The 22,563-nt window shown below is 61.2% G+C and overlaps 2 protein-coding genes across 5 annotated transcripts in view; one reads left to right on the top strand and one right to left on the bottom strand.

Annotated features, from left to right (window-relative positions):
- The first annotated feature begins 2,045 nt into the window (after positions 1-2,045).
- On the top strand, positions 2,046-7,229 carry LRRC73 (leucine rich repeat containing 73). 2 transcript variants are annotated; one of them, XM_038761267.1, is made up of 6 exons: positions 2,048-2,364; positions 4,397-4,557; positions 4,991-5,113; positions 5,830-5,930; positions 6,553-6,739; positions 6,946-7,229. In XM_038761267.1, the coding sequence occupies exons 1-6, from the start codon at positions 2,093-2,095 to the stop codon at positions 7,014-7,016; spliced, it is 915 nt and encodes a 304-aa protein (XP_038617195.1). In that variant the 5' UTR covers positions 2,048-2,092; the 3' UTR covers positions 7,017-7,229. The 2 variants fall into 2 exon arrangements, with proteins under 2 accessions (XP_038617196.1, XP_038617195.1); XM_038761268.1 differs by lacking the exon at positions 5,830-5,930 and having other exon boundaries at positions 2,046-2,364.
- Positions 7,230-8,388: 1,159 nt separating this feature from the next.
- The window catches only part of TJAP1 (tight junction associated protein 1), a 32,834-nt gene continuing 18,659 nt past the window's right edge, over positions 8,389-22,563 (bottom strand). For all 3 annotated transcript variants that reach the window (XM_038761325.1, XM_038761328.1, XM_038761327.1), the window contains 10 exons: positions 15,729-15,843; positions 15,452-15,486; positions 14,879-15,046; positions 14,056-14,084; positions 11,813-11,974; positions 11,648-11,714; positions 11,353-11,382; positions 10,544-10,651; positions 9,805-9,888; positions 8,389-9,372 (listed from right to left, as the gene is read on the bottom strand). In XM_038761325.1, the coding sequence (XP_038617253.1) occupies positions 8,425-9,372; positions 9,805-9,888; positions 10,544-10,651; positions 11,353-11,382; positions 11,648-11,714; positions 11,813-11,974; positions 14,056-14,084; positions 14,879-15,001 (1,551 nt within the window). In that variant the 5' untranslated portion in view covers positions 15,002-15,046; positions 15,452-15,486; positions 15,729-15,843 and the 3' untranslated portion in view covers positions 8,389-8,424. The remainder of the gene's footprint in view (positions 9,373-9,804; positions 9,889-10,543; positions 10,652-11,352; positions 11,383-11,647; positions 11,715-11,812; positions 11,975-14,055; positions 14,085-14,878; positions 15,047-15,451; positions 15,487-15,728; positions 15,844-22,563) is intronic.

Below are 22,563 nucleotides of genomic sequence, written 5' to 3'. Positions count from 1 at the left end.
TGGGACAACCCGATGACCTTGTAACCTCCCCTGCGCTTAGACCAGTGCTTGGCACGTAGTAAGCGCTTCACAAACACCATCATTATTATCTTCACTTCTCTGGCCCTCAGTTCCCTCCTCTGTCAAATGGGGATGAAGACTGGGAGCCCCTCGTGGGACAACCCGATGACCTTGTAACCTCCCCTGCGCTTAGACCAGTGCTTGGCACGTAATAAGCGCTTAACAAACACCATCATTATTATCTTCACTTCTCTGGACCTCAGTTCCCTCCTCTGTAAAATGGGGATGAAGACTGGGAACCCCTCGTGGGACAACCTGATGACCTTGGAACCTCCCCTGTGCTTAGAACAGTGCTTGGCACGTAGTAAGCGCTTAACAAACACCATCATTATTTTCTTCATTTCTTTGGGCCTCAGTTACCTCCTCTGTCAAATGGAGATGAAGACTGGGAGCCCCTCGTGGGACAACCTGATGACCTTGTATCCTCCCCGGCGCTTAGAACAGTGCTTGGTACATAGTAGGCGCTTAACAAGCACCATCATTATTGTCTTCACTTCTCTGGGCCTCAGTTCCCTCCTCTGTCAAATGAGGATGAAGACTGGAAGTCCCTCGTGGGACAACCTGATCACTTTGTATCCCTCCCCCCCCCACCTGGCGCTTAGAACAGCGCTTGGCACATAGTAAGCGCTTAACAAGCACCATCATTATTATCTTCACTTCTCTGGGCCTCAGTTCCCTCCTCTGTCAAATGGGGATGAAGACTGGGAGCCCCTCGTGGGACAACCCGATGACCTTGTAACCACCCCTGCGCTTAGAACAGTGCTTGGCACGTAGTTAAGCACTTAACAAACACCATCATTATTATCTTCACTTCCCTGGGCCTCAGTTCCCTCATCTGTAAAATGGGGATGAAGACTGGGAACCCCTCGTGGGACAACCTGATGACCTTGGAACCTCCCCTGAGCTTAGACCAGTGCTTGGCACATAGTAAGCGCTTAACAAACACCATCATTATTATCTTCACTTCTCTGGGCCTCAGTTCCCTCCTCTGTAAAATGGGGATGAAGACTGTGAGCCCCTCGTGGGACAACCCGATGACCTTGTATCCTCCCCGGCGCTTAGAACAGTGCTTAGCACGTAGTAAGCGCTTAACAAACACCATCATTATCTTCACTTCTCTGGGCCTCAGTTCCCTCCTCTGTCAAATGGGGATGAAGACTGGGAGCCCCTCGTGGGGCAACCTGATGACCTTGTATCCTCCCCTGCGCTTAGACCAGTGCTTGGCACGTAGTAAGCGTTTAACAAGCACCATCATTATTATCTTCACTTCTCTGGGCCTCAGTTCCCTCCTCTGTCAAATGAGGATGAAGACTTGGAGTCCCTCGTGGGACAACCTGATCACCTTGTATCCCTCCCCCCCCCACCTGGCGCTTAGAACAGCGCTTGGCACATAGTAAGCGCTTAACAAGCACCATCGTTATTATCTTCACTTCTCTGAGCCTCAGTTCCCTCCTCTGTCAAATGGGGATGAAGACTGGGAGCCCCTCGTGGGACAACCTGATGACCTTGTATCCTCCCCGGTGCTTAGAACGGTGCTTGGCACATAGTAAGCGCTTAACAAGCACCATCATTATTATCTTCACTTCTCTGGCCCTCAGTTACCTCCTCTGTCAAATGGGGATGAAGACTGGGAGCCCCTCTTGGGACAACCTGATGACCTTGTTACCTCCCCAGCGCTTAGACCAGTGCCTGGCACGTAGTAAGCGCTTAACAAACACCATTATTATTATTATTATTATTATTATTATCGTTGGGGGGGCCCGGCGAGAAGCGTTCCCTCAGTTCTGGCCCCTCGGGGGCGCGCACGCACGTACGTCGGCACGCACGGAGCGTCGACGCGGCGGCCGTTGCCGTGGGAACCGGCGCCGCAGCGAGCGCTCGGCGCCTGCGCGCACGCGCAGAGGGGCTGGTGCTCCCCCAGGGGCGTGGCGAGCGGCGGTGATGCGGGCGTTGCCATGGGAACGCGGGCCGCGCGTTGCCCCGGCCGGCCCCGGCCGCCCAGCATCCTCCCTCCGGCCGTGAGCCCGGGGCCATGCTGCCCGGCTCCATCCAGATCTCCGGGGAGCCGCTGTCCGGCGCCGAGGTGCGGGACATCTGCCGGGGCCTGCGGGACAACGCCGTGCGCCTGCTGTCCCTCCGCGGCTGCCGCCTCTGCGACCGCGACTTCGGCCGCATCTGCCGGGCCCTGGCCGGGGCCACCGCCCTGGCCCAGCTCAACCTCAACCTGGGCGTCGTGTCCAGCCCGGCCCGCGTCAAGCAGCTGGCCGACGCCCTGGGGGCCAACCGCTCCGTCCAGTCCCTCTTGTGAGTGACGGCCCCCAAACCCGGGGGCTCAGATCCCCCCCCCCCCCCGCCGCCCATCTTCTCATCCCACCGTGGCCTTCAGCGCTTAGAACAGTGCGGGGCACATAGTGAGCGCTTAATACCATCATCATCATCATGAGTGCCGGCCCCCAAACCCGGTGGCTCAGATCCCCCCCTCCCACCCCCAGCCCCTCCCCATCTTCTCATCCTACCGTGGCCTTCAGCGCTTAGAACAGTGCGTGGCACATAGTGAGCGCTTAATATCATCATCAGGGGGAAGGGGCTGGAGGATGGAGCCCCTGCTGTTGAGGTTCCCGATTCCCCCGCCTTTCCCCCCTAGGCTAGCCCCCTCCCCATCTTCTCATCCTACCGTGGCCTCCGGGGGAGGTGACCTCTTTCCCCCCTGGGCCACCCCCCTCCCCATCTACTCATCCTACCGCGGCCTTCAGCGCTTAGAACAGTGCGGGGCACATAGTGAGCGCTTAATACCATCATCATCATCATGAGTGCCGGCCCCCAAACCCGGTGGCTCAGATCCCCCCCTCCCACCCCCAGCCCCCTCCCCATCTTCTCATCCTACCGTGGCCTTCGGCGCTTAGAACAGTGCGGGGCACATAGTGAGCGCTTAATACCATCATCATCATCATGAGTGCCGGCCCCCAAACCCGGTGGCTCAGATCCCCCCTTCCCACCCCCAGCCCCCTCCCCATCTTCTCATCCTACCGCGGCCTTCAGCGCTTAGAACAGTGCGGGGCACATAGTGAGCGCTTAACAAATACCATCATCATCAGCAGGGGGAAGGGGCTGGAGGACGGAGCCCCTGCTGTTGAGGTTCCCGATTTCCCTCCCCCCCTTTCCCCCCTGGGCTAGCCCCCTCCCCATCTTCTCATCCTACCGTGGCCTTCAGCGCTTAGAACAGTGCATAGTGAGCACATAGTGAGCGCTTAACAAATACCATCATCATCATCAGGGGGAAGGGGCTGGAGGATGGAGCCCCTGCTGTTGAGGTTCCCGATTCCTCCCCCCTTTCCCCCCTGGGCTAGCCCCCTCCCCATCTTCTCATCCTACCGTGGCCTCCGGAGGAGGTGACCTCTCTCCCCCCTGGGCCAGCCCCCTCCCCATCTTCTCATCCTACCGTGGCCTTCAGCGCTTAGAACAGTGCGGGGCACATAGTTAGCGCTTAACAAATACCGTCATCATCATCGGGGGGGAGGGGGCTGGAGGATGGAGCCCCTGCTGTTGAGGTTCCCGATTTCCCTCCCCCCCCTTTCCCCCCTGGGCTAGCCCCCTCCCCATCTTCTCATCCTACCGTGGCCTCCGGGGGGGGTGACCTCTTTCCCCCCTGGGCCACCCCCCTCCCATCTTCTCATCCTACCGTGGCCTTCAGCACTTAGAACAGTGCGGGGCACATAGTGAGCGCTTAACAAATACCGTCATCATCCTCGGGGGGAGGGGGCTGGAGGATGGAGCCCCTGCTGTTGGGGTTCCCGAATCCCCCTCCCCCAAATCCGGTGGCTCAGATCCCCCCCCAGCCCTTTCCCCCCGGGCTAACCCACTCCCCATCTTCTCCTCTTACCGTGGCCTCCCCCCATCCTTCCCTGCTACCCCCCAGCCCTTAGCCTGGTGATAATCCCCCCGCCCGCCGACCCTTCCCGGTTTGATCCAGCTACTTCCTGGTGCAAGTAATAATAATAATAATGGTATTTGTTAAGCGCTTACTATGTGCCAAGCGCTGTTCTAAGCGCTGGGGGGGATACAAGGTCATCAGGTTGTCCCACGTGGGGCTCACAGTCCCAGTTACAGATGAGGTCACTGGGAGCAAAGTGAAGTGAGTCGCCCAAAGTCTCACAGCCGATAAGTGGCAGATTCGGGATTAGAACCCACAACCTCGGACTCCCAAGCCTGGGCTCTTTCCATGGGGGAAGGTAGCCCGGGGGGAGCTCAGGAAGGACGGGCTTGTCCTCAGGGAAAGGAGGGAGGGTCGGAAGCCAGAAGCCCCCCCGTTGACCTCCCGGCCCCTCGCCCCCCGCAGCCTGCACGGGAGCCCCCTCACGGACGCGGGCCTGGCCCTGCTGAACCCGGCCCTCGCCCTGCACCCGGCCCTGGTGGCCCTGGACCTGGGGGACTGCATGCTGGGCGACGAGGGCGTCAACCTCATCTGCGGCCTCCTGCCCCCCGACGGAGCCAAGTCCGGTAGGCCGGGGCCGACCGCCGGTGCCGACGGAGCCCCCCTCCGCGATGGCACACCCCGGGGGCCTGGGGTGGAGGCTGCTGGATCTCCGCTCCCCTAGGGGTGGCCCATGCCCATCCTCTCCCTGAATCATGCTGCCTCCCCCAAGGCCTTAGGGGGAGGAGACAAGTCCTAGGGGGTGAGGGAGGAATTCTGCAGACCCCCCCACCCCCCCAATCCTTTTAGGAAACAGGCATGAGCCACACATGAGAACCCGGGAGGCGAGGGTCCCACACCCAGGATCCCATTTTCCTCAGCCCCTCTCCTGGGCTTTAGTTAATTCTCTTTCTATCAGAGGCTCCGCTGTAACCCACCCCCCCGAGCACACACACCACCACCCCCCGCAGCCACAACTCTACACCCGTGATATCCCTGTTTCTGTGTGTACCGATCCAGGCCTGAAGGAGTTAACTCTGAGCGCCAACCCGGGCATCACCCCTAAGGGCTGGGGGCGGCTGGCCATCGCCGTGGCCCACAGCTCCCAGGTCCGAGTGCTCAACCTGGACTACAACCCCCTTGGTAAGCCTTCCGAGGTCACGGCCCGCCCCAGGGCCCCCAACTCAGGCCTCTCCGCCACTCCCCCTCAAGGCGGTGGGGTCTGGCTTCCCTTGTCAATCAATCGATCAATCGTATTTATTGAGCGCTTACTGTGTGCAGAGCACTGTACTAAGCGCTTGGGAAGTCCAAGTTGGCAACATATAGAGACGGTCCCTACCCAACAGTGGGCTCACAGTCTAGAAGTCGCCCAGAAGAGGATGGGGGGCACGGGGGGAGGGCGAGGGTCCTCTTCTGCCCCAAACATCCTGGAGGAAGGATTGACCTTGGACCTTAGAGGGGCCCAGAGGGAGTGGAATGAAGCCCCCAAGATCGGTGAGGGGGGCTGGAAGGTGCCACATGTTTGCCCGCCAGCTCCTGGGAGCACAAGCTGCCCTCCACAACCATCTTTGTACGTCCGCCCGCCAATCCCAACTGCCCTCCTGCAGCCACCTGCCAATTCCGGCTGCCCTCCTACGAGCACCCGTCAATCCCGGCTGCCCTCCAGTAGTCACCTGCCAATCCCAGCTGCCCTCCCCCGCCAACTTCAAATCCTGGTTGCCCCCTTATAGCCACCAACCAACCCCAACTGCCGCCCGTTAGCGGCCCTCCAGTCGGAGGTCAAGGGGATCCGGGATAGGATAGGGAGGTTTGTGGGGGGCGTTGGGCCCAGTGGTCTGGTCCCGGGTCTCCCACTTCAGGTGACCACGTGGCGGGGATGCTGGCCGTGGCTGTGGCCTCCAGCCGCACCCTGGAGGTCCTGGACTTGGAGGGGACGGGGCTCACTAACCAGTCCGCCCAGGTGAGAGGCTGGGGGATCCTGGCCCCGGGCAAGCCCCGCCCGGAGGCTGGCCATCAAGGCTGCCCCCGCTACTGCAGGCGCTGCCTCTCCACCCTCCGCCCTGCCCCGCTCCTCCTTCCCTACCGCCTGCCCCTACACAAATGCCCCCCACCCCCCACCCCCGGGCAGGGAGCAGGTCCAATATTAGGGGCTTTAGGGATTGGGAGCGTTGGAAAAGAGAACACTGACGGGAAGGGAGCAAGAGGAGGAACTGAGAGGACGGGGGAAGAAGACTGGGGGAACGAAAGGGGTGCGGAGCAGGGTGATCCATAGGGGAAGGGTGGGAAGGGGGAAAATAAGGAATTGGGCCAGGAGACCCTTGTACGTCACTGCTAATTCCCCTGTCTTGTCCTCCCTACCCCTCCATTCCCCCCACTTCCATCTCCTCTCCCCTGTATCCCTATTCCCCCCTCTCCTCCATCTCATCTCTCCCTTCCCCACCGTCTCCCCTTCTTCCACCTCCATTTCCCCTTCCCTTCCATCTCATCTCTCCCTTCCTTTACCTCCCGTCTGTCCTCCACCGCCCCTCTCCCATCTCCTTGTCCCCCCCTTCAACCTCCCCTCCGGCCCGTCCTCCACGCAGACCCTCCTGGACATGGTGGAGAACTACCCCACAGCCCTGCGGAGCCTGGTCCTGGCCGAGAACAGCATCAGCCCCGAACTGCAGCAGCAGATCTGCGACCTGCTGTCCGAAGGCGAGGAAGAGGAGGAGCCCGAGGGGCCGGAGCCCGCCGGCCACCAGCGGGGCCGCCCCTGGGTTGGCCCCAACGGTAAGGGCCGGGGTTCAGGGCCCTCTCTCCCTTTCCCCCGTAGCATCTGCCCCCCGCCACGACCAACCCCAACCCAGAGCCAATCTCCAGAGCGCGGGCCCAGGGGGAGAGGAGAAATTTCTGATACCGTGACGGGGAAAGTGGGCAGGCGATCATGCGGTGCTCACCCAGACGCCAGCTGAGCCCCAGCCCTCTCTCCTCCGCAGCCCCCGGCTCCCAGATGGTGCTGATGACGTCCGGTTTGGGGGATAGCCTGTTGGCAGAGACAGAGATGTGACCCTCTTCGTCCCCGGCCCCTTCACCCCACTCGGCACGTCTGCGTGGGTCTATCCCCTGCCCCTGCTACCCGGGCACTCGCCACCGGGCCCGTCCTGCGTGGGACGCGGGAGTGGGGGTCGCCCTTGGTGACGCGAGCTGGGTCCCACGGGGGAGGGAAGGGGTGGACCATGTCAGCAGCCCTGATGGACGGAGGGTTGCGAGGTAGTATTTATTCGGGGGGTGGGGCGGGCAGGGGAGGGGAGCCTTGGACTCATTCTATTTTATAAAGTCCAGCACTTAGAACAGTGCTTGGCACATAGTAAGCGCTTAGCGAATACCAACGTCATTATAAAGTCCACAAACAGCCGGGTGGCTGTTGGTCACCGCGGGACGGGGGCAATGGGGGCCTGAGAGCCTGCGACCCGGCTGGCTCCCAGCACCTCCATATCACCACACCCCAAAGTAGGGCGGCCCAGCGGCCGGCACAGGGTCACCCTCTATTCCAGTCCTGGTCCCGTCCCTACCTGAGGGCCGCAACGCCCGCCACGGCTCAGCCCAGCTGCCCGCGTTCCCGCCGCGGCGGCACGGATAAGGGGCGGAGCAGCGGAGGGCGTGGGATGGGCAGCGGGCGGGGGGGGGGGAAACAAAGCGGGTTGAGGAAGGAGGCATGAAGGGAGCAAACCTGTTAACGATAAAATAGTTTATTTCTTATTTTAAAATAGACTCATCAGTGTGAAAGCGTCCCAAACCTGAGGGTAACAGTCTGGTGCCAGGGGTGAGGGGGGGGAAACGGGAAGGGTGAGGGGTGGGTGAAGACCCCTCCCCGCCTTTCCTCTCCCTCCCAGGCCCTAAGGAGGCGGTAGCAATTGAGCCCGGGCCCGACCTCCAAGGGCTCCCCTGCACAAGACGCAGGACCGAGGGGGAAGAAGGGCAAGGGGCTGCCGAGCCCTGCCCCTCTCCCCCTCAGCTCAAACTTGAAAACAAATCCCCAAAAACTCCTGGCCCCCTGAAGTTGGGGGAGCGGGTGCCAGGGGGGCAAACACTGAAGACCCCACCCGTGAGCGGACCGGCCCAGGGGAGAGGAGGCGGGCCCGGGGACCCGGACACTGGTCTCTGGCATTGGCGGCTCCCGCCCGGCCCCTGGGACAGCCAGGGGTGTTGGAAGGGGAGTCGGGGTGGGCGGAGGAGGGAAGAGGCAACCCAGGCCTAAATCAACCCTCGGGGGGAGGTGCTGGGAGCGAGCTGCCCCCAACCCAAACTCTGGGGCCTCCTCCTTAGGACCAGGAGACCGAACAAAAGGGTCTGCTGGTCATTGGCCCGGGCTGGGGGCAGAGGGGGAACCAGGATATAAGGGAGGCCCGAGGCTGGGGGGTCCTGAGGCCGGAGACCCTCTGCGGGGGGCCCCCCATGGCAGCAGGGAGGAGCCCCTAGTTGAGCAGGTTGCCTTGCTCCTGGGCCTGGGTCAGGCTGTCCTTGCGGTGCAGGTGATGGACGCCCATTCGCTTGGGGCTGCGGTGGGGGCGACCGGAACCCGGCCCGGCCCCGTTGGGCCCTTCCTCCTCTTCCTCTTCTTCCTCCTCCTCCTCCTCCTCCTCTTCTTCTTCCTCCTCCTCGCTCCCATGCCCGGAGAGGAGGCGCTGCCGCTCTTCGGCCACAGTCACGGGCAGGTTGGAATCCTCCTCGTCCTCGGGGTCGAGGGGCGGCCAGCGGCCCCGGGCCGGGGGGGTGAGCGGGAGAGGCCGGGGGCCGGGGCTCTGGGGATCCGCGGCCCACCCTGGGGGGGCCGAGTCCTCCCCGTCGGAGGAGCCCGAGGGTCCCCGGCCCCGCCCCAGGGGCGAGGCGGGAGGATGGGCCGGCGGGCCGGGGGCCGGACGCGCCGCCCCCGCCTCCTCCTCCACCACCAGGCTCAGGGAGATGGCTTGGCGGGTGGCGTAGGTACAGTTGGGTAGAGGACTGTTCTTGGGGACGCGCACCTTGTCTTCCGAGAACTCGATCACCCGGCGGCCGGGGTACAGCGGGTGCGGGGGCGACGGGGTGGGGTAGGGACTCAGCTTCTCGAACGCGGGGAGGGGGGGCTCCTCGGCGGAGGCCGCCGAGACCCCCGGCGGGCCACACCGGCCATTGGGTTGGGCCGGGGGCCGGGCCTCGCCCGGGGCCCCGCTCATGTCCACGTGCACGAAGACGTCCTCGGCCACGGGCCGGCCGGGGCTGCCCGACTGGGCCGAGTTGAGCAGCAGGGACTCGGGCTTCTCCAGGACCCGGGCAATGACCGCGGCGGGCACCACGTCGCCGGGGGCCGGGCCCGAGCTGGGGCCGTCGGCCCGCGGGCCGCCGTGCAGGTGTTTGCTGACCATGTCCTGGAGCTCGGAAGGGAGCTGGCGGGGAGGAACCGTGTTACCCTCTCCACCCTGCCCTCTCCCCGGCCCCCCGGCACGACCCTCCACCCTCTCCAAATTCATCTCCAGGGTAGCCGCTGCCCTTCCGGAGAAAGCCAAGCGGGTGGGTCTCGGCACTGCCGGGGAGGACTGGGCCTTGATGGTAACTTGGCCCTTGCCCCTAACCCTGATCCCTGCCCCAGTTCCCAACCCCGGTGGCCAGCGTGAAGCTTCTCCAGACCTGGAGTGGCTCCGGCCCCTCCCGTGCCAGACGCCGGCGGGGCAACAAGACCCCGCCACGGGATCAGCGGGCACCAGGCGGTTGACCCAGCCCGAGACAGGGGCGGAAAGAGCCCGAGGGCAGGCGGAGCCAGGGAGGAACGGAAGGACGCGAAGGGAGGGTCGGGGAGGAGGGCAGCAGGCGGTACTCACGTCGGCAAACTTATGGTTGCGGAAATGGGACTTGTTGCATTTGAGCAGCTGCACGGCCAGGTTGCAGTCCTGCCGGTATCGTTCCTGCGGGGAGGACGCGGGATTGGCACCTTGCTCCTCGCCACGACTGACGGCCCTCCCTCCCTCCACCCTCTCCCCCCAGACTCAGTGGTCCCCGCCGGCAGGCAATCAGGAGAGAGGGAGCGTGGTGACCCTGAGGTAACCTGAGGTTACCTGAGGTATTTATTTTATTTTGTTAGTATGTTTGGTTTTGTTCTCTGTCTCCCCCTTTTAGACTGTGAGCCCGCTGTTGGGTAGGGACTGTCTCTGTATGTTGCCAACTTGGACTTCCCAAGCGCTTAGTAAGTAAGCGCTCGATAAATACGATTGATGATGATGATGATGATGATGATGAGAGCCCAGCACAGGCTGAGAAGTCGGAGGCCCGGCCCGACCGGCCACGCTGGGCCCAACACCCGCCTCTCTGCTGACCGATCCCGAGGGGACTCGGCTAGACCCTGGCGGAGCTGGGAGGAAGCAGGACAGGAGGGATTCATTAGGGGTTACGACAGGCACTCCCGGATTTCCGCTCGGGGGCCACTGCCCTTAACGGGAAGAGAAGAGTTGTGAGGGAAGGGGACGAGAACCCCCGCTCTCCTAGTCTGACCCTGGATCCCCATCCTATCTCCCGGCCCCGTGCCCCGGCTGAGGCTGGAGCAGACCGGGCCCAGGCCCCTACGTTAAGTTCTTCCAGCTTGTTGATGGTGGTCTTGGCATCCAGAAGCTTGTTGGTCAGCTCCACGATCTCCCAGTCCAGAGTTTTGCGGTCCGTCTCGGCCTTCTTGATCTGAGGCACAAGGCTCGGCGTGAACGAGGGCCCACGGCCGGGTCCCCTCCCACCGCGCCCCCAAGCCCCCCCCGGAAAAACACAGGCGCCAAGGCAGGCAAGGTGGGTGGGTAAGCGGGCAGGCGGGCAGAGCAGGGAGCCGCAGGCAAGGCCTTCTCCGCTCTCCGGCCCAGTGTCGGGCCTCGCGTAGTCACGGGCTTAATCTGGAGAGCGTGTGGCGTGGCGTGACGTGAGGGGGTGGGACAAGCGTAGAGCAGGGGCTTCCCCGGGAAGCCCACCCCTTGCTGCAACTGAAGGGGCTCAGGGGCTCGGATTCTGCCAGGCCCAGGAAGGGGCAGCCGGACCCTTCGGCCACGTCGTTCTCGGCCGGGCCCGGGAGGACACCGGGCACCTCACCGGGCCCGGGAGAAAGTGAGGCGGGTTGGGCTCTGAGTCCCTGGGGCCGATTCTGGACCATGACCCGTGTTGAGGAAAGGTCCGGGCCTCCCTGGGGGCACCTGGGGGCCTCGGACCCAAAGCCTCTTTGTGTGGTGGAGTCCCTGGGTCAGTACCGCCTCGGTCACAGAGGTAGCCTCTCGGGTCGGAGCCCGGGGCCCGGGCCAGGGGTGGGGAGGCCTGGCGGGGTTGGGAGGTGGCCGGGGGGGAGGGCAGACAGGGAAGCAAGAGGGGCAGAGGAGAAAACACACAAACTCAGACGCAACTGCCAAAATCCAGCTCTGGCTGAGAGAGGCCTGAAAGAAGAAGAGCGTTGGCAGCGGACAGCGTAGGGGAGCAACGAGGAGGAAACAGAGAAACAGCCATGAGACAGGCAGGCCCACACCGCGCCCCCCGGGCCCCCCGACCGAGTGCCCGCCCTCCCGCCCTTCCTCCCTGCCATCCCCCGAGCCGGGCCGGGGGTTCTGCCCCCCACCCCCAGGCTGGGCCCCTCCCCGGCCAGCGGGTCTCCCGCCCGGCTCCGGGCAGCGCGTCCGCCGCGACTCTCTCCCGGCCCTTTACCAGCGTGTGCAGCTTCTCTTCCAGTTCCTCGTTGCTCCTCTGGGAAGCCGAGTAGCTGTTCTGTAGCCTGCGGGGGGAGGACGGACAACCGGGCGTTCCCTTCTCATCCCAGGGGGTCCCCGGGGGCCCGGTCAGCTTCACCCCCCCGCCCCAGCCCGGCCTCACCGGCGGAACTTGTCCTTGAAATTGTCCAGCTCCTCCCGGCTCTGGCCCAGCTCCGACTCCAGGAAGTCCTGGCCGCTCTCCAGCTCCTGCTCCAGCGCTTCCATCCGGCTGGTGGCCGCGGCCAGCCTCCGCCGCAGCTCCTCGTTCTCCAGCTGGAGGAGTCTGGGGACGGGACAGGAGGAGAGGGAGGAAAAGGGCACCGTGGTGGTCTTCCCCACCCCCCTTTTATTTTGTCTTTAAATGCTATTCTTTAAGCCAGGCACTGTACTGAGCGCAGGGAGGAAAAGGGCACCGCGGTGGCCTTCCCCATCCCCCCCTTTTTTTTTGTCTTTAAATGCTATTCTTTAAGCGCTATTTGCCAGGCACCGTACTGAGCGCCGGGGTAGGTACAAACTAATGAGGTTGGAAACGGTCCGTGTCCCACATGGAGTTCACAGTCATAATCCCCATTTTACAGATGAAGGAACTGAGGCACAAAGTAGGTGACTTGTCCGAGAGCACGCAAGGGGTGGCGCTGGGATTAGAACCCGGGTCCTCTAATAATAATAATATTATTGTTATATATCATTGTTATTATCATTATTATAGCATTATTATTATTAATAATGGCATTTATTAAGCACTTACTATGTGCAAAGTACTGTTCTAAGCGCTGGGGCGTTTACAAGGTGATCAGGTTGTCCCACGTGGGGCTCACAGTCTTCATCCCCGCTTTACAGATGAGGTCACTGAGGCCCAGAGAAGTGACTTGCCCAAAGTCACACAGCTGACAAGCGGCGGAGCCGGGATTTGAACCCATGACCTCTGACTCCAGAGCCCGGGCTCTTTCCACTGAGCCACCCTGCTTCCTCTGGGGAAGACAGGGTCAGAGATGGACTGGGAGGGCAACTGGGCTAGACTGGTCAGGGGCCTCAGGCAGAGCAGGGGACAGTATGGAAGGCATACAGGAGTGGCAAGGAAGAGCTTGGCTCCGTTCAGTCGACCACTAAGAGGGCTTCAGAAGATCCACGCTGCTGGAGCAGGATGGTCCGGTGGTCAGAGCACCAAACTGGGAATCAGAAGACCCGGGTTCTAATCCCGGCCCCGCCACCCGTCTGTTGTGAACAACGTGGCCGACCTAGTTAGCTTTGCTATGCTTCAGTCTCCTCTGCAAAAATATCTCCTCCACACAGAGACAGAGCCGCAGGCAGGCAGTCGGGCAGGCCGTCCTATTTATTGAGTGCTTACTCTGTGCCGAGTACTGTACTAAGTGCTTGGGAGAGTACAACAGAATAACACAACAGGCATGTTTATTTTATTTTGTGAGTATGTTTGGTTTTGTTCTCTGTCTCCCCCTTTTAGACTGTGAGCCCACTGTTGGGTAGGGACTGTCTCTAGATGTTGCCAATTTGTACTTCCCAAGCGCTTAGTACAGTGCTCTGCACACAGTAAGCGCTCAATAAATACGATTGATGATGATGATGATGATGATGATGTCCCCTGCTCACAAGGACCATTCACTCGAGAGGACTATTTCGGATTGGATTCGATCTACGTTAAGTCCTTAGTACTGGGCTTGGAGTGCTTCACAAATACCACAGTTTTTCTTATTCAGAGGGTTGGGGGGCTCCTGGAAGAGGGTGGGGACCTACCCGGGAGGCCGGACCCCCCCACCCCCTGCCCTCCCATCTCTGGTTTCCAGGCAACCGGGACTGGAGCTCCGGTTTCTCAGCTCCACAAAGAGCCTTGTCCATTATTCATCTCTTGAAAATGTAGTTCGGAGGGCTGGGCAAGAGCGGGGTGGGGGTGGGAGGCATGGACAGGGCTCAAGAGTCAGGAGACCTGAGTTCTAATCCCGGCCCTTCCACTTGTCTGCTGCGTTGGGCAAGCCACTGCATTTCTCTGGGCCTCAGTTAACTCATCCGTAAAAAACGGGGATTAAGAGTGTGAGGCCCATGTGGGGCAGAGACTGTGTCCAACCTGATTAACTTGAATCTGCCTCAGCGCTCAGAACGGTACTTGGCACATAGTAAGCACTTAACAAGTGCTTACTATTAGTTACTATTAGTTACTATTAGTTACTATTATTATTAGTTGGACTGTGTCCAACCCAATTTGCTTGTAGCCATCCCAGAGCTTAGTACAGTGCCTGGCACATAGTAAGTGCTCAACAGATACCACACTAATAGCCCCAAAACACTCAAACAAGAAGCCAGTGAAGAAGCAGTTAAGGGGGCAGGGGGGTGTCCAAGGTAGACACTCACTTCATCCTCTCTGCATCCGTCAGGGGCTCCTGGGAAAGAGAAGAGAGGCCTTAGGAGTCCACCCTGAACCATTCTTCTGCGTCCCCCACCTGCCCAGCAACTGGACAGAGACTCCTCACCCCCCAAACCCTCCAACACACCCTTCTCCACCAGACCCCAGAGCCGGCAAACCCCAACAGCCCAAAAGCTCCTCTGTGACCCCAACCTGAGAGCCACACGGACCACTGTGGGGGGAGTGGGGCAGGACCCAGATTGGGAGTGACTGCGGCAGCTCAACAGCCGAGGTCCCTGTGCCAGCTGGGCACGGAGCAGAACGCTGCGGGCAGACTGGGCTGGAGAAGCATGGGGGACCAGGAAAACCAAATGGCTTCTCCCTGGGGCTTCTGCTGGGTTCTTCCCCTTCCTCCCCCTGGTCAGGGCTGGTCCTCCTCAGCTAGCCGGCCAGCCTGGTCTCTGGAGGCCCCGATGGTGCCAGGGCTGGATGCCCTTGAGTGGTGACAAGCTTGGGGAGCCCCTGCCTGGGTCAAAAGCCTCAGGGCATTTGTCCTGAAGAGTTCCTGGGGCTTCCTGGGGTGCATGTGAGCATCCTCGATCCCCGGGGGTCGTCTCCGTGACTCCAGATACGGCGGAGCCAGCGGGTCCTGCCAGGCTTTCCCCCGGGACCTCGGCTCCCAACCCGGTTCCCAAGACCGAGGGACGAGGGGAGAGGCTGAAACCGAGCGGGGCAGAGGCTTGAGCCTGGGAGGGTCCTGTCTGCTCGGTGCCCCTTGGGCGGAGGGTGGGGAGGGAGGACGGAGGGGTTCACTGAGGTGGGCCCCGTTACCTGGCACGGCTCAGCCCTGACGCCGTCCTGCTCGGCCCGCAGTCCCGGCACCTCGGGCCTCAGCTCTCGGTGCTGCGGGGGGGCCTTGCGATAAGGCTTCTTGGCTGGAGTTGTGCTGGCCATCCTGGGGCAGTGGTGATGGCAGGAGGCGGGGGGCAGCTGCTTCACCTGTCGGGGGGCAGAGAGAGAAGCAGGCTGGCACAGAGGCCCGGTCGGCAGCTCCTAGGCAAGGAGAGGGACGATGGCGGTGACAGCGGGAGCGGAAATGAGACCCGGCCCCCACCCTACGCCAGGGAGACAGGGACAGATCTTCCCCCCGGCCCAGACACCCCCTGATCTGGCATTTAGGGAGGGTCCTTCCCGCTGGGCCGCCGAGCCATCCCCTCCCTCTGTCCCTCCTTCCCTCCCTCTCATCTGTTCGGAAGGCTGCGGATGGAGCAGGGGCAGAGAGCGGCCTTGGGAGACATTCACTCATTCATATTTATTGAGCGCTTACTGTGTGCAGAGCACTGTACTAAGTGCTTGGGAACTACAAGACAACGGGTCCACAGTCCGGGGGCCCCGCGCACTCACCTGCAGGACTCCCCGAGGGGGCTCAGTCGGGCATCCTGTGGGGAAGAATGAGAGGAGCCGGGAGTCGTCCCCACGGGGCCGTCCCGTCCCAGCTTCCTCCGCCCCGGCCCTGGTTCTCGGCTAGGCTCAGGTCGGCGGGGTTCACGTGCCCTCCCCGCTCCCCCCTGGGGCGACCCGCACCTCCTCCCGCAAGGGGAACCCCCTCTGCTCCCCACCTCCATCTACGCCCCCACCCTGCTCCCGTCTTCCCGAAAGCGGGGCCTGGACCGAGCCGTACCCGGGCCGGGCCGTCCGAAGGCGGTGGCCTCCCCTTCCCCGCCGACCCGCACTCAGCCTTCGCTTCTCCGCATCCTGCGGTCTCCCCACCTCGTCTGGCCGACGGCTCCCGAAACCTGAGATGGAAAAGAAAGGGAAGCCGGGCGTCAGTGGCCTGTCCGTCCGCGCCGCCGGACGGAACCGGGAGGTGAGACTGTGTCCGACCTGATTACTCTGTATCTACCCCAGCGCTCAGAACAGCGCTTGGCACATAGTAAGGGCTTAACGAATACCACCGCTATTATTTAGCAGTCAGCCCCACGGGGCAGAGAGAGAGGGAGAAGGGGTGAGGTCCTTCTAGACTGTGAGCCCACTGTTGGGTAGGGACTGTCTCTATATGTTGCCAGATTGTACTTCCCAAGTGCTTAGTACAGTGCTCTGCACACAGTAAGCGCTCAATAAATACGATTGATTGATTGATTGATTGCTAACTGAGGCTTACTTAGCCCCACAAGGGAGCCCTAACTGGCGATTCAGGGCTACTCCGTCTTCTAGTTAGCGGATGCGCTCCCAAGCGTCCCGTCCAGTCCTCGGCACACGGGAGGAACTCAATACGTTCCGCTATTTGGGCTGAGAACGGCAATGATAACCTCGGGAGTTTGTTCATTCATTCATTCAATCGTATTTATTGAGCGCTTACTGTGTGCAGAGCACTGTACTAAGCTTGGGAAGTCGGCAACATATAGAGACGCTCCCTACCCAACAACGGGCTCACAGTCTAGAAGGGAAATGATGACGGTATCTGTGAAGCACTTACTATGTGCCAAGCACTGTGGCTAATCAGGTTGTCCCACATGGGGCTCACAGTCTTAACTCCCATTTTACAGATGAGGGAACTGAGGCCCAGAGAAGCCAAGTCACCTGCCCAGAGTCACACAGCTGACAAGTGGGGGAGTCGGGATTAGAACCCACGACCACTGACTCTCGAGAAGGTGCCCTTGCCAGTGAGCCACGCGGCTTCTCTGCTGTTCGGCGCTTACTACGGACCGACCCCCGTACTAAGCGCTGGGGCGGCTACAAGACGGTCAGGCAGGACATAGTCGCCATCCCTATCACACCCAGGTTTCCCAGTCCAGCGCTGCCCGGCCTCCTCCTCCTCGCACGACCCCGTCGGGTGTGTAAGGCCATCCCGTGATCCTCACGGCCCAGCGAGGGGCAGCCGGAGGGCACGTCACCAGGAGGGCACCGGGAGTGCCAAGAGGAGGCCAACTATGGAGCCAGGCCCCCGCGAGACAGGGCAGGCCCGCCATCTCTGCCCGTCTCTCTCCCTCACCCAACGGGAAGAGCCCTGCTACCGCTCCTGCCAGGGGAGAGGGCCCGAAAGCCCCGGCCCGGCCTCTCTCGGCCGTTGCCAATTGCAACGGGCATCACTGCCGCCCGAGGGCAAGCTGTGGCCGGCCGGCCCTTACCTCAGGTGGCCCGCCCCCATCTCTGCCCTCTTTGTGCCCTCTTCCTACCCCCACCCCACCCCCCGGGGAGTGAGGGAGAGAACAGAGCGGGCTGGGCGCCGGCTCCGGCTGGCTGCCGCCGCTGGGACATGTCCCGGCCACGACTCTGTTCCCGTCCCGTTCCAGCTGGGCCAAGGGGAGGGAGCGAGCCTGGGGGCCGGGCCCCGGAGGGAGAGGACTGGGGGGGGGCCGGACCAGGGGAAGGAACATGCCGGAGGTTGGGCCCGGGGAGGGAGCGTGCCAGGGGCCGGGCCGGGAGAAGGAGCATGCTAAGGGCTGGGCCAAAAGAGGGAGCGTGCCGGGGGCCGGGCCAAGAGAAGGGAGCGTGCCAGGGACCGGGCCAAAAGAGGGAACGTGCCGGGGGCCGGGCCTGTCGTGTGGCCAAGCGGGGAAGCGGCACTCTGTCCCCAGGCCACTGGGCGCGGGCCCAACCCTGCTTACAGGTTGCAGGGAGGGAGGGAGGGAGGGCAGGAGGGGCTGGGCTGGCACGAGCCACCGCTCGTCCACCCCCTTTGGCGGCGGGGCGGGGAATGTGTCCCCCCCGAGGCCCAGGCCGCCCGCCGCCCGCCGTGCTGACTTGTCGAGCAGGAATGCTGGGCGGGGGCCAGCGCCGGGGCTGGGGAGGACACGGTGCATTCCTGGGGGGGGCGAAGGGCAAACAATAACCAGCGGGCTCGGCTGGCTCTTGCAGCAACCGCCCCGTCAGCCTCCCTCTGCCCCACGTATGCCCCCGAGCTGCCCTCGGGCCCGCTCCGGGGCAGAGGTTGCCAGGGGCGGGCTCAGCCCGAGACCGCAGGGTCCAGGAGACCCGGTTTCCCGGAAGCCCTGAGCAAAGAAGAAGCCGGGTCACGGTCGGGCCGGGCACGTCCGGCGGTGTCGGAGGGTCAAGGGGGTGCTCCCGGTGGGCGGTCAAACTCCTCAGGAGTCTCCCAAGACTGAGGGCGCTCAGCCAACCCGCCTCTGCTTCCTCTCCTCCCGGCAGGACACGACGGCTCCCTGCCCCTTCCTCCAAGCCCTCCTCATGATGATGATGATGACGACGGCATTTATTAAGCGCTGACTATGTGCAAAGCACCGTTCTAAGCGCTGGGGAGGTTACAAGGTGATCAGGTCATCCCACGGGGGGCTCACAGTCTTAATCCCCATTTTACAGATGAGGGAACTGAGGCACAGAGAAGTGACTTGCCCAAAGTCACACAGCTGATAATTGGCGGAGCTGGGACTTGAACCCATGACCTCTGACTCCAAAGCCCGGCTCTTTTCCACTGAGCCACGCTGCTTCATGGGGGCCACCGAACAACTTCCTCCCAGCAGGCCTCTTCACGCCCCCCCGTCACCCTGTCCCTCGTCCTCTCCTGGGCGCCGGGCCTTCTGCTCCCCGGCCCGCCCGCTGCCCGGGCACCCAAGCGGCCTGAGCGCCCAGCAGGGAGCAGGTGGGGTCCTCAGGTGTCTTGCCAACCCTGCTCCTCCTCCCTTAGGAGCTGGCTCGGGCCGGGCTCCCGTTCCTACAGGGTCCCATGACTGTGGGGACCCTGAGCAATCTCCCCCTGCCTCCCGGAGGTCATCTTGACCAGAACCAGCTCAAGTGGGTAGGGGGAGGGCCGCCATGAGGGGGTGGCCAAGGAGGTCAGTGGCCAACTTGGGCCCAGGGTGGCCCCGGGGATGCTCGCAGGGACGGCGGGGGAAGAGGGGCAGGTGTTCCAGAAGAACTAGGGGAGAGCGGGATGGCCAGAGCTCGGTCCAAGCCTAGTCAGCTAGAGAGGTGCCGGGGTTGGGGGGTGAGGGGGTAGTCCACGTCCCGCAAACAGCAGGAAGGGACACAGTGGGCAGGCACCCTTCAGGCTGGGGGCTGCAGCCCCTGCTCGCCCCTCCCCACCTGCAGAGCCTACAGCAATCCCTTTCCAGGCCTCTTTCTGGGCTCAGGAAGCGGGAAGGGGAGGGGGAGGAGCCCGACGCTCCTGGCTCTGCCCTCATCTTCGCCCCAACCCACATAGCATTCATTCTTCCCTCGTGGGCCCATCGGTTCAGAGCGGGGGCCTGCGCCCTGGGTCTGCTCGCTTCCAGGTGGTGGTTGGGGGCGGGGGGGGTGGCAGGGAGAGGGGCCTTTGCTAATTGCCATGTTGCAATCTGCCAGCTAGGACAGGCCGCCTGTTCGCGCCTGCCCTCTATTAAATACCTTCTCTCTGATTACAGCCCCATGGGGCACGATTAGCGGGCTGGGAGAACAAAGTCGACTTTCAGCAGAAATGGGACCAGGCATGCACTGCAAAGCTGCTGAACGCCCGGGCAGGGAGCACAGACTGGGGGTAGATGGAAAGGAGGAAAAAAAAACCCCAACAAACTCACTTCCACCTGCCTGTGTGCCCCCTCTCCAACCCCTCCACAGGGAATCGCCACCCTCCCCAAGAAAGGTGGGGGTGGGAACTGGAGTTTTCAGGCTCCCTTCCCAGAATCGGGGGCCGGTGACGGAGACAGCGAGGAGAGCAAAGCAGAGGGGGCTGCTCTGAGCTCCCGGCTACTACACATTCTCAACCTTTTCTCCCTTCCCAACCCTCCCCCAGGTTGGTAGGGTCAGTTCCTGGGCTCGCCCAGAAGACCGCCTCAATCCAACCTTCCGCTCATTCCATTAGGGCCCACTTTGGCTCCCCGAGTCTGAGGGGGATGCACTGGCTCTCCAACCCAATTTTCGGAGGCTCCTACGCTTGTTCCCTGCCCTCCGAGCATGGCGAGGGTGGCCCCTACCTCCTGAAGGCGAGAGACTTCTCCAACTCCTGGGGCCGGAAGGGGTTTTGAGGGGTCACCTTGTCCATGTCCCTGCAGAATCCGACTCACACCATTCCCGGGGTTCCTGTGACTCGATCCTCTTTTGGAATTAACAGCCCAAGCTAAATACCAGATCATTTTAGGAACACAGTGACTTTAAGGATTGTCCATGCCCATCAACTATGCCGGGGCCCTGGCCCGCGCAATCGCTCTGGGCTAAAGTCAAACAGGGACTCTGGGGTCGGTTCCTGAGAGAGCGACGGAAGAAACTGACAAGCAGCTAGCTAGCATCATCATCATCATCAATTGTATTTATTGAGCGCTTACTATGTGCAGAGCACCGTACTAAGCGCTTGGGAAGTACAAACTGGCAACATATGGGGACAGTCCCTACCCAACAGTGGGCTCACAGTCTAAAAGGGGGAGACAAGATCCTGATGTCAGGAACCTAGATCCTCAGTCAACAAGGGTGTAAAGCGAGGGTCATCATCATCATCATCAACCGTATTTATTGAGCGCTTACTATGTGCAGAGCACTGTACTAAGCGCTTGGGAAGTACAAATTGGCAACACATAGAGACAGTCCCTACTGTCATGAGTGGAACGCCCCCCTCCCCTATTTCACATCTCCTCAGGCCAAAAAGAGAAACACCTCTGTGAGCCTCTCTTGGAGGTACAATCAGATCCACTGAGGCTGGCTGGGCTTTGGCCTGCGTCCCTGGGTCTGCTTCAGCCTCCAGATGGGGGCTATAGAATAATGATGATAACAGCATTTATTAAGCACCCACTCCGTGCCAAGCTCACCGGGGCTCATAGCCTAAGTAGGGAGGAGCAGGATTTAATCCCCACTTTACAGGTGAGAAAACGGAGGCACAGAAGTTAAACGACTTGGCCAAGTTCACACAGCAGGCAAGTGGTAACACTGAGCTACAGAAATCCAGTCAGATCTTAGAGCGCTGGCTCTTCTTTTGTCTGGTGCTTGAGCCAACTCTGATATTTGTGCATTTATTAACATTTGAATATATATCACAAACTACTTGTTCTGTTTCCACCGCTCGTGAAATATTTTCTGCAAACACTTTAGGCCTACCTTTCCCGGTAGAGTGTAAGCTCCTTCTGGGCAGAGAATGAGTCTCGTGTTTCAGTAGTACTTTCCCAAGCACTTAGTACGGTGCATGGCATGCGGTGGGCACTCGATACAGTTACCGTCACCATGGCTACTACTACGCAGATGACTCTCAGAGCCTCCAAGGGTCGGTCTTCATCCCACAGACTGGCTGCTCCCAAGATCCTCAAGAGACCCTTTTTGCTCTTCGAAGGAAAACGGATTTCTCCGACCAGCGGCAACTCTGCAGCCCGGAGGGTGGGGGGGACCGGGGAAGGTCTGGGGGTCCCAGGGAGACCATTACAGCATCCCAGCCCCTCTCCCGAACTCCCGCCTCAACCCGCCTGGGCAAGAAGGCCAGAGAAGCTGTCGGCATGGCCACGACAGAAGCAGAGGGGAAAGAGTCTCGTCCTGACCCTGCTGAAGCTGGAGGGTGATGACCCTTCTTTAAATAATAACAACAGTGTTGGCATTTGTTAAGCGCTTACAATGTGCAAAGCACTGTTCTAAGCGCTGAGGAGGATACACATAGTAAGCACTTACCTAATATCATTTAAAAATAGATCATTATTTGGAGAAGCAGCGTGGAAAGAGCCCGGGCTTTGGAGTCAGAGGTCATGGGTTCAAATCCCGGCTCCACCACTCGTCAGCTGTGTGACTTTGGGCAGGTCACTTAACTTCTCTGGGCCTCCGTTACCTCATCTGTAAAATGGGGATTAACACTGTGAGCCCCACGGGGGACAACCTGATCACCTTGTAAATTCCCCAGCGCTTAGAACAGTGCTCTGCACATAGTAAGCGCTTAATAAATGCCATTATTATTATTATTATTATTATGATACGGTGATCAGGTTGCCCCACGTGGGGCTCACAGTCTTATTCCCCATTTTACAGATGAGGAAACTGAGGCCCAGAGACGTTAAGTGGCTTGCCCAAGGTCATACAGCTGACAAGTGGCTGAGCGGGGATTCGAACCCATGACCTCTGACTCCCAAGCCCGCGCAATTTACGCTGAGCCGCGCTGCTTCTCCAAATGATCATCTATTTTTAAATGATATTAGGTAAGTGCTTACTATGTGCCAGACAGTGTGCAAAGCACCGGGGTAGATACAAACTAATCAGATTGGACGAAGTTCACGTCCCACATGGGGCTCACCCACTTAATCCCCCTTTTACAGATGAGGGAACTGAGGCCCAGAGAAGTGAAGTGACTTGCCCAAGGTCACCCAGCAGACAAGGGGCGGAGCGGGGATCAGAGAAGCAGCGTGGCTCAGTGGAAAAAGCCCGGGCTTTGGAGTCGAAGGTCATGGGTTCAAATCCCAGCTCCGCCAATTGTCAGCTGTGTGACTCTGGGACTCTGCGCCTCAGTTACCTCATCTGTAAAATGGGGATTAAGACTGTGAGCCCCCAATGTGGGGATGAAAGCTGCCTCTGCACGCTCTGAAACGCTCTCTGCCGCAACCGCTGCCCCCTCCACCCCC

Source organism: Tachyglossus aculeatus, chromosome 19 (assembly GCF_015852505.1).
Source record: "Tachyglossus aculeatus isolate mTacAcu1 chromosome 19, mTacAcu1.pri, whole genome shotgun sequence".
Classification (NCBI taxonomy): Eukaryota; Metazoa; Chordata; class Mammalia; order Monotremata; family Tachyglossidae; genus Tachyglossus; species Tachyglossus aculeatus.
The sequence above is the reverse complement of the archived record's forward strand: the minus strand, read 5'-3'. Positions and strand labels throughout refer to the sequence as shown.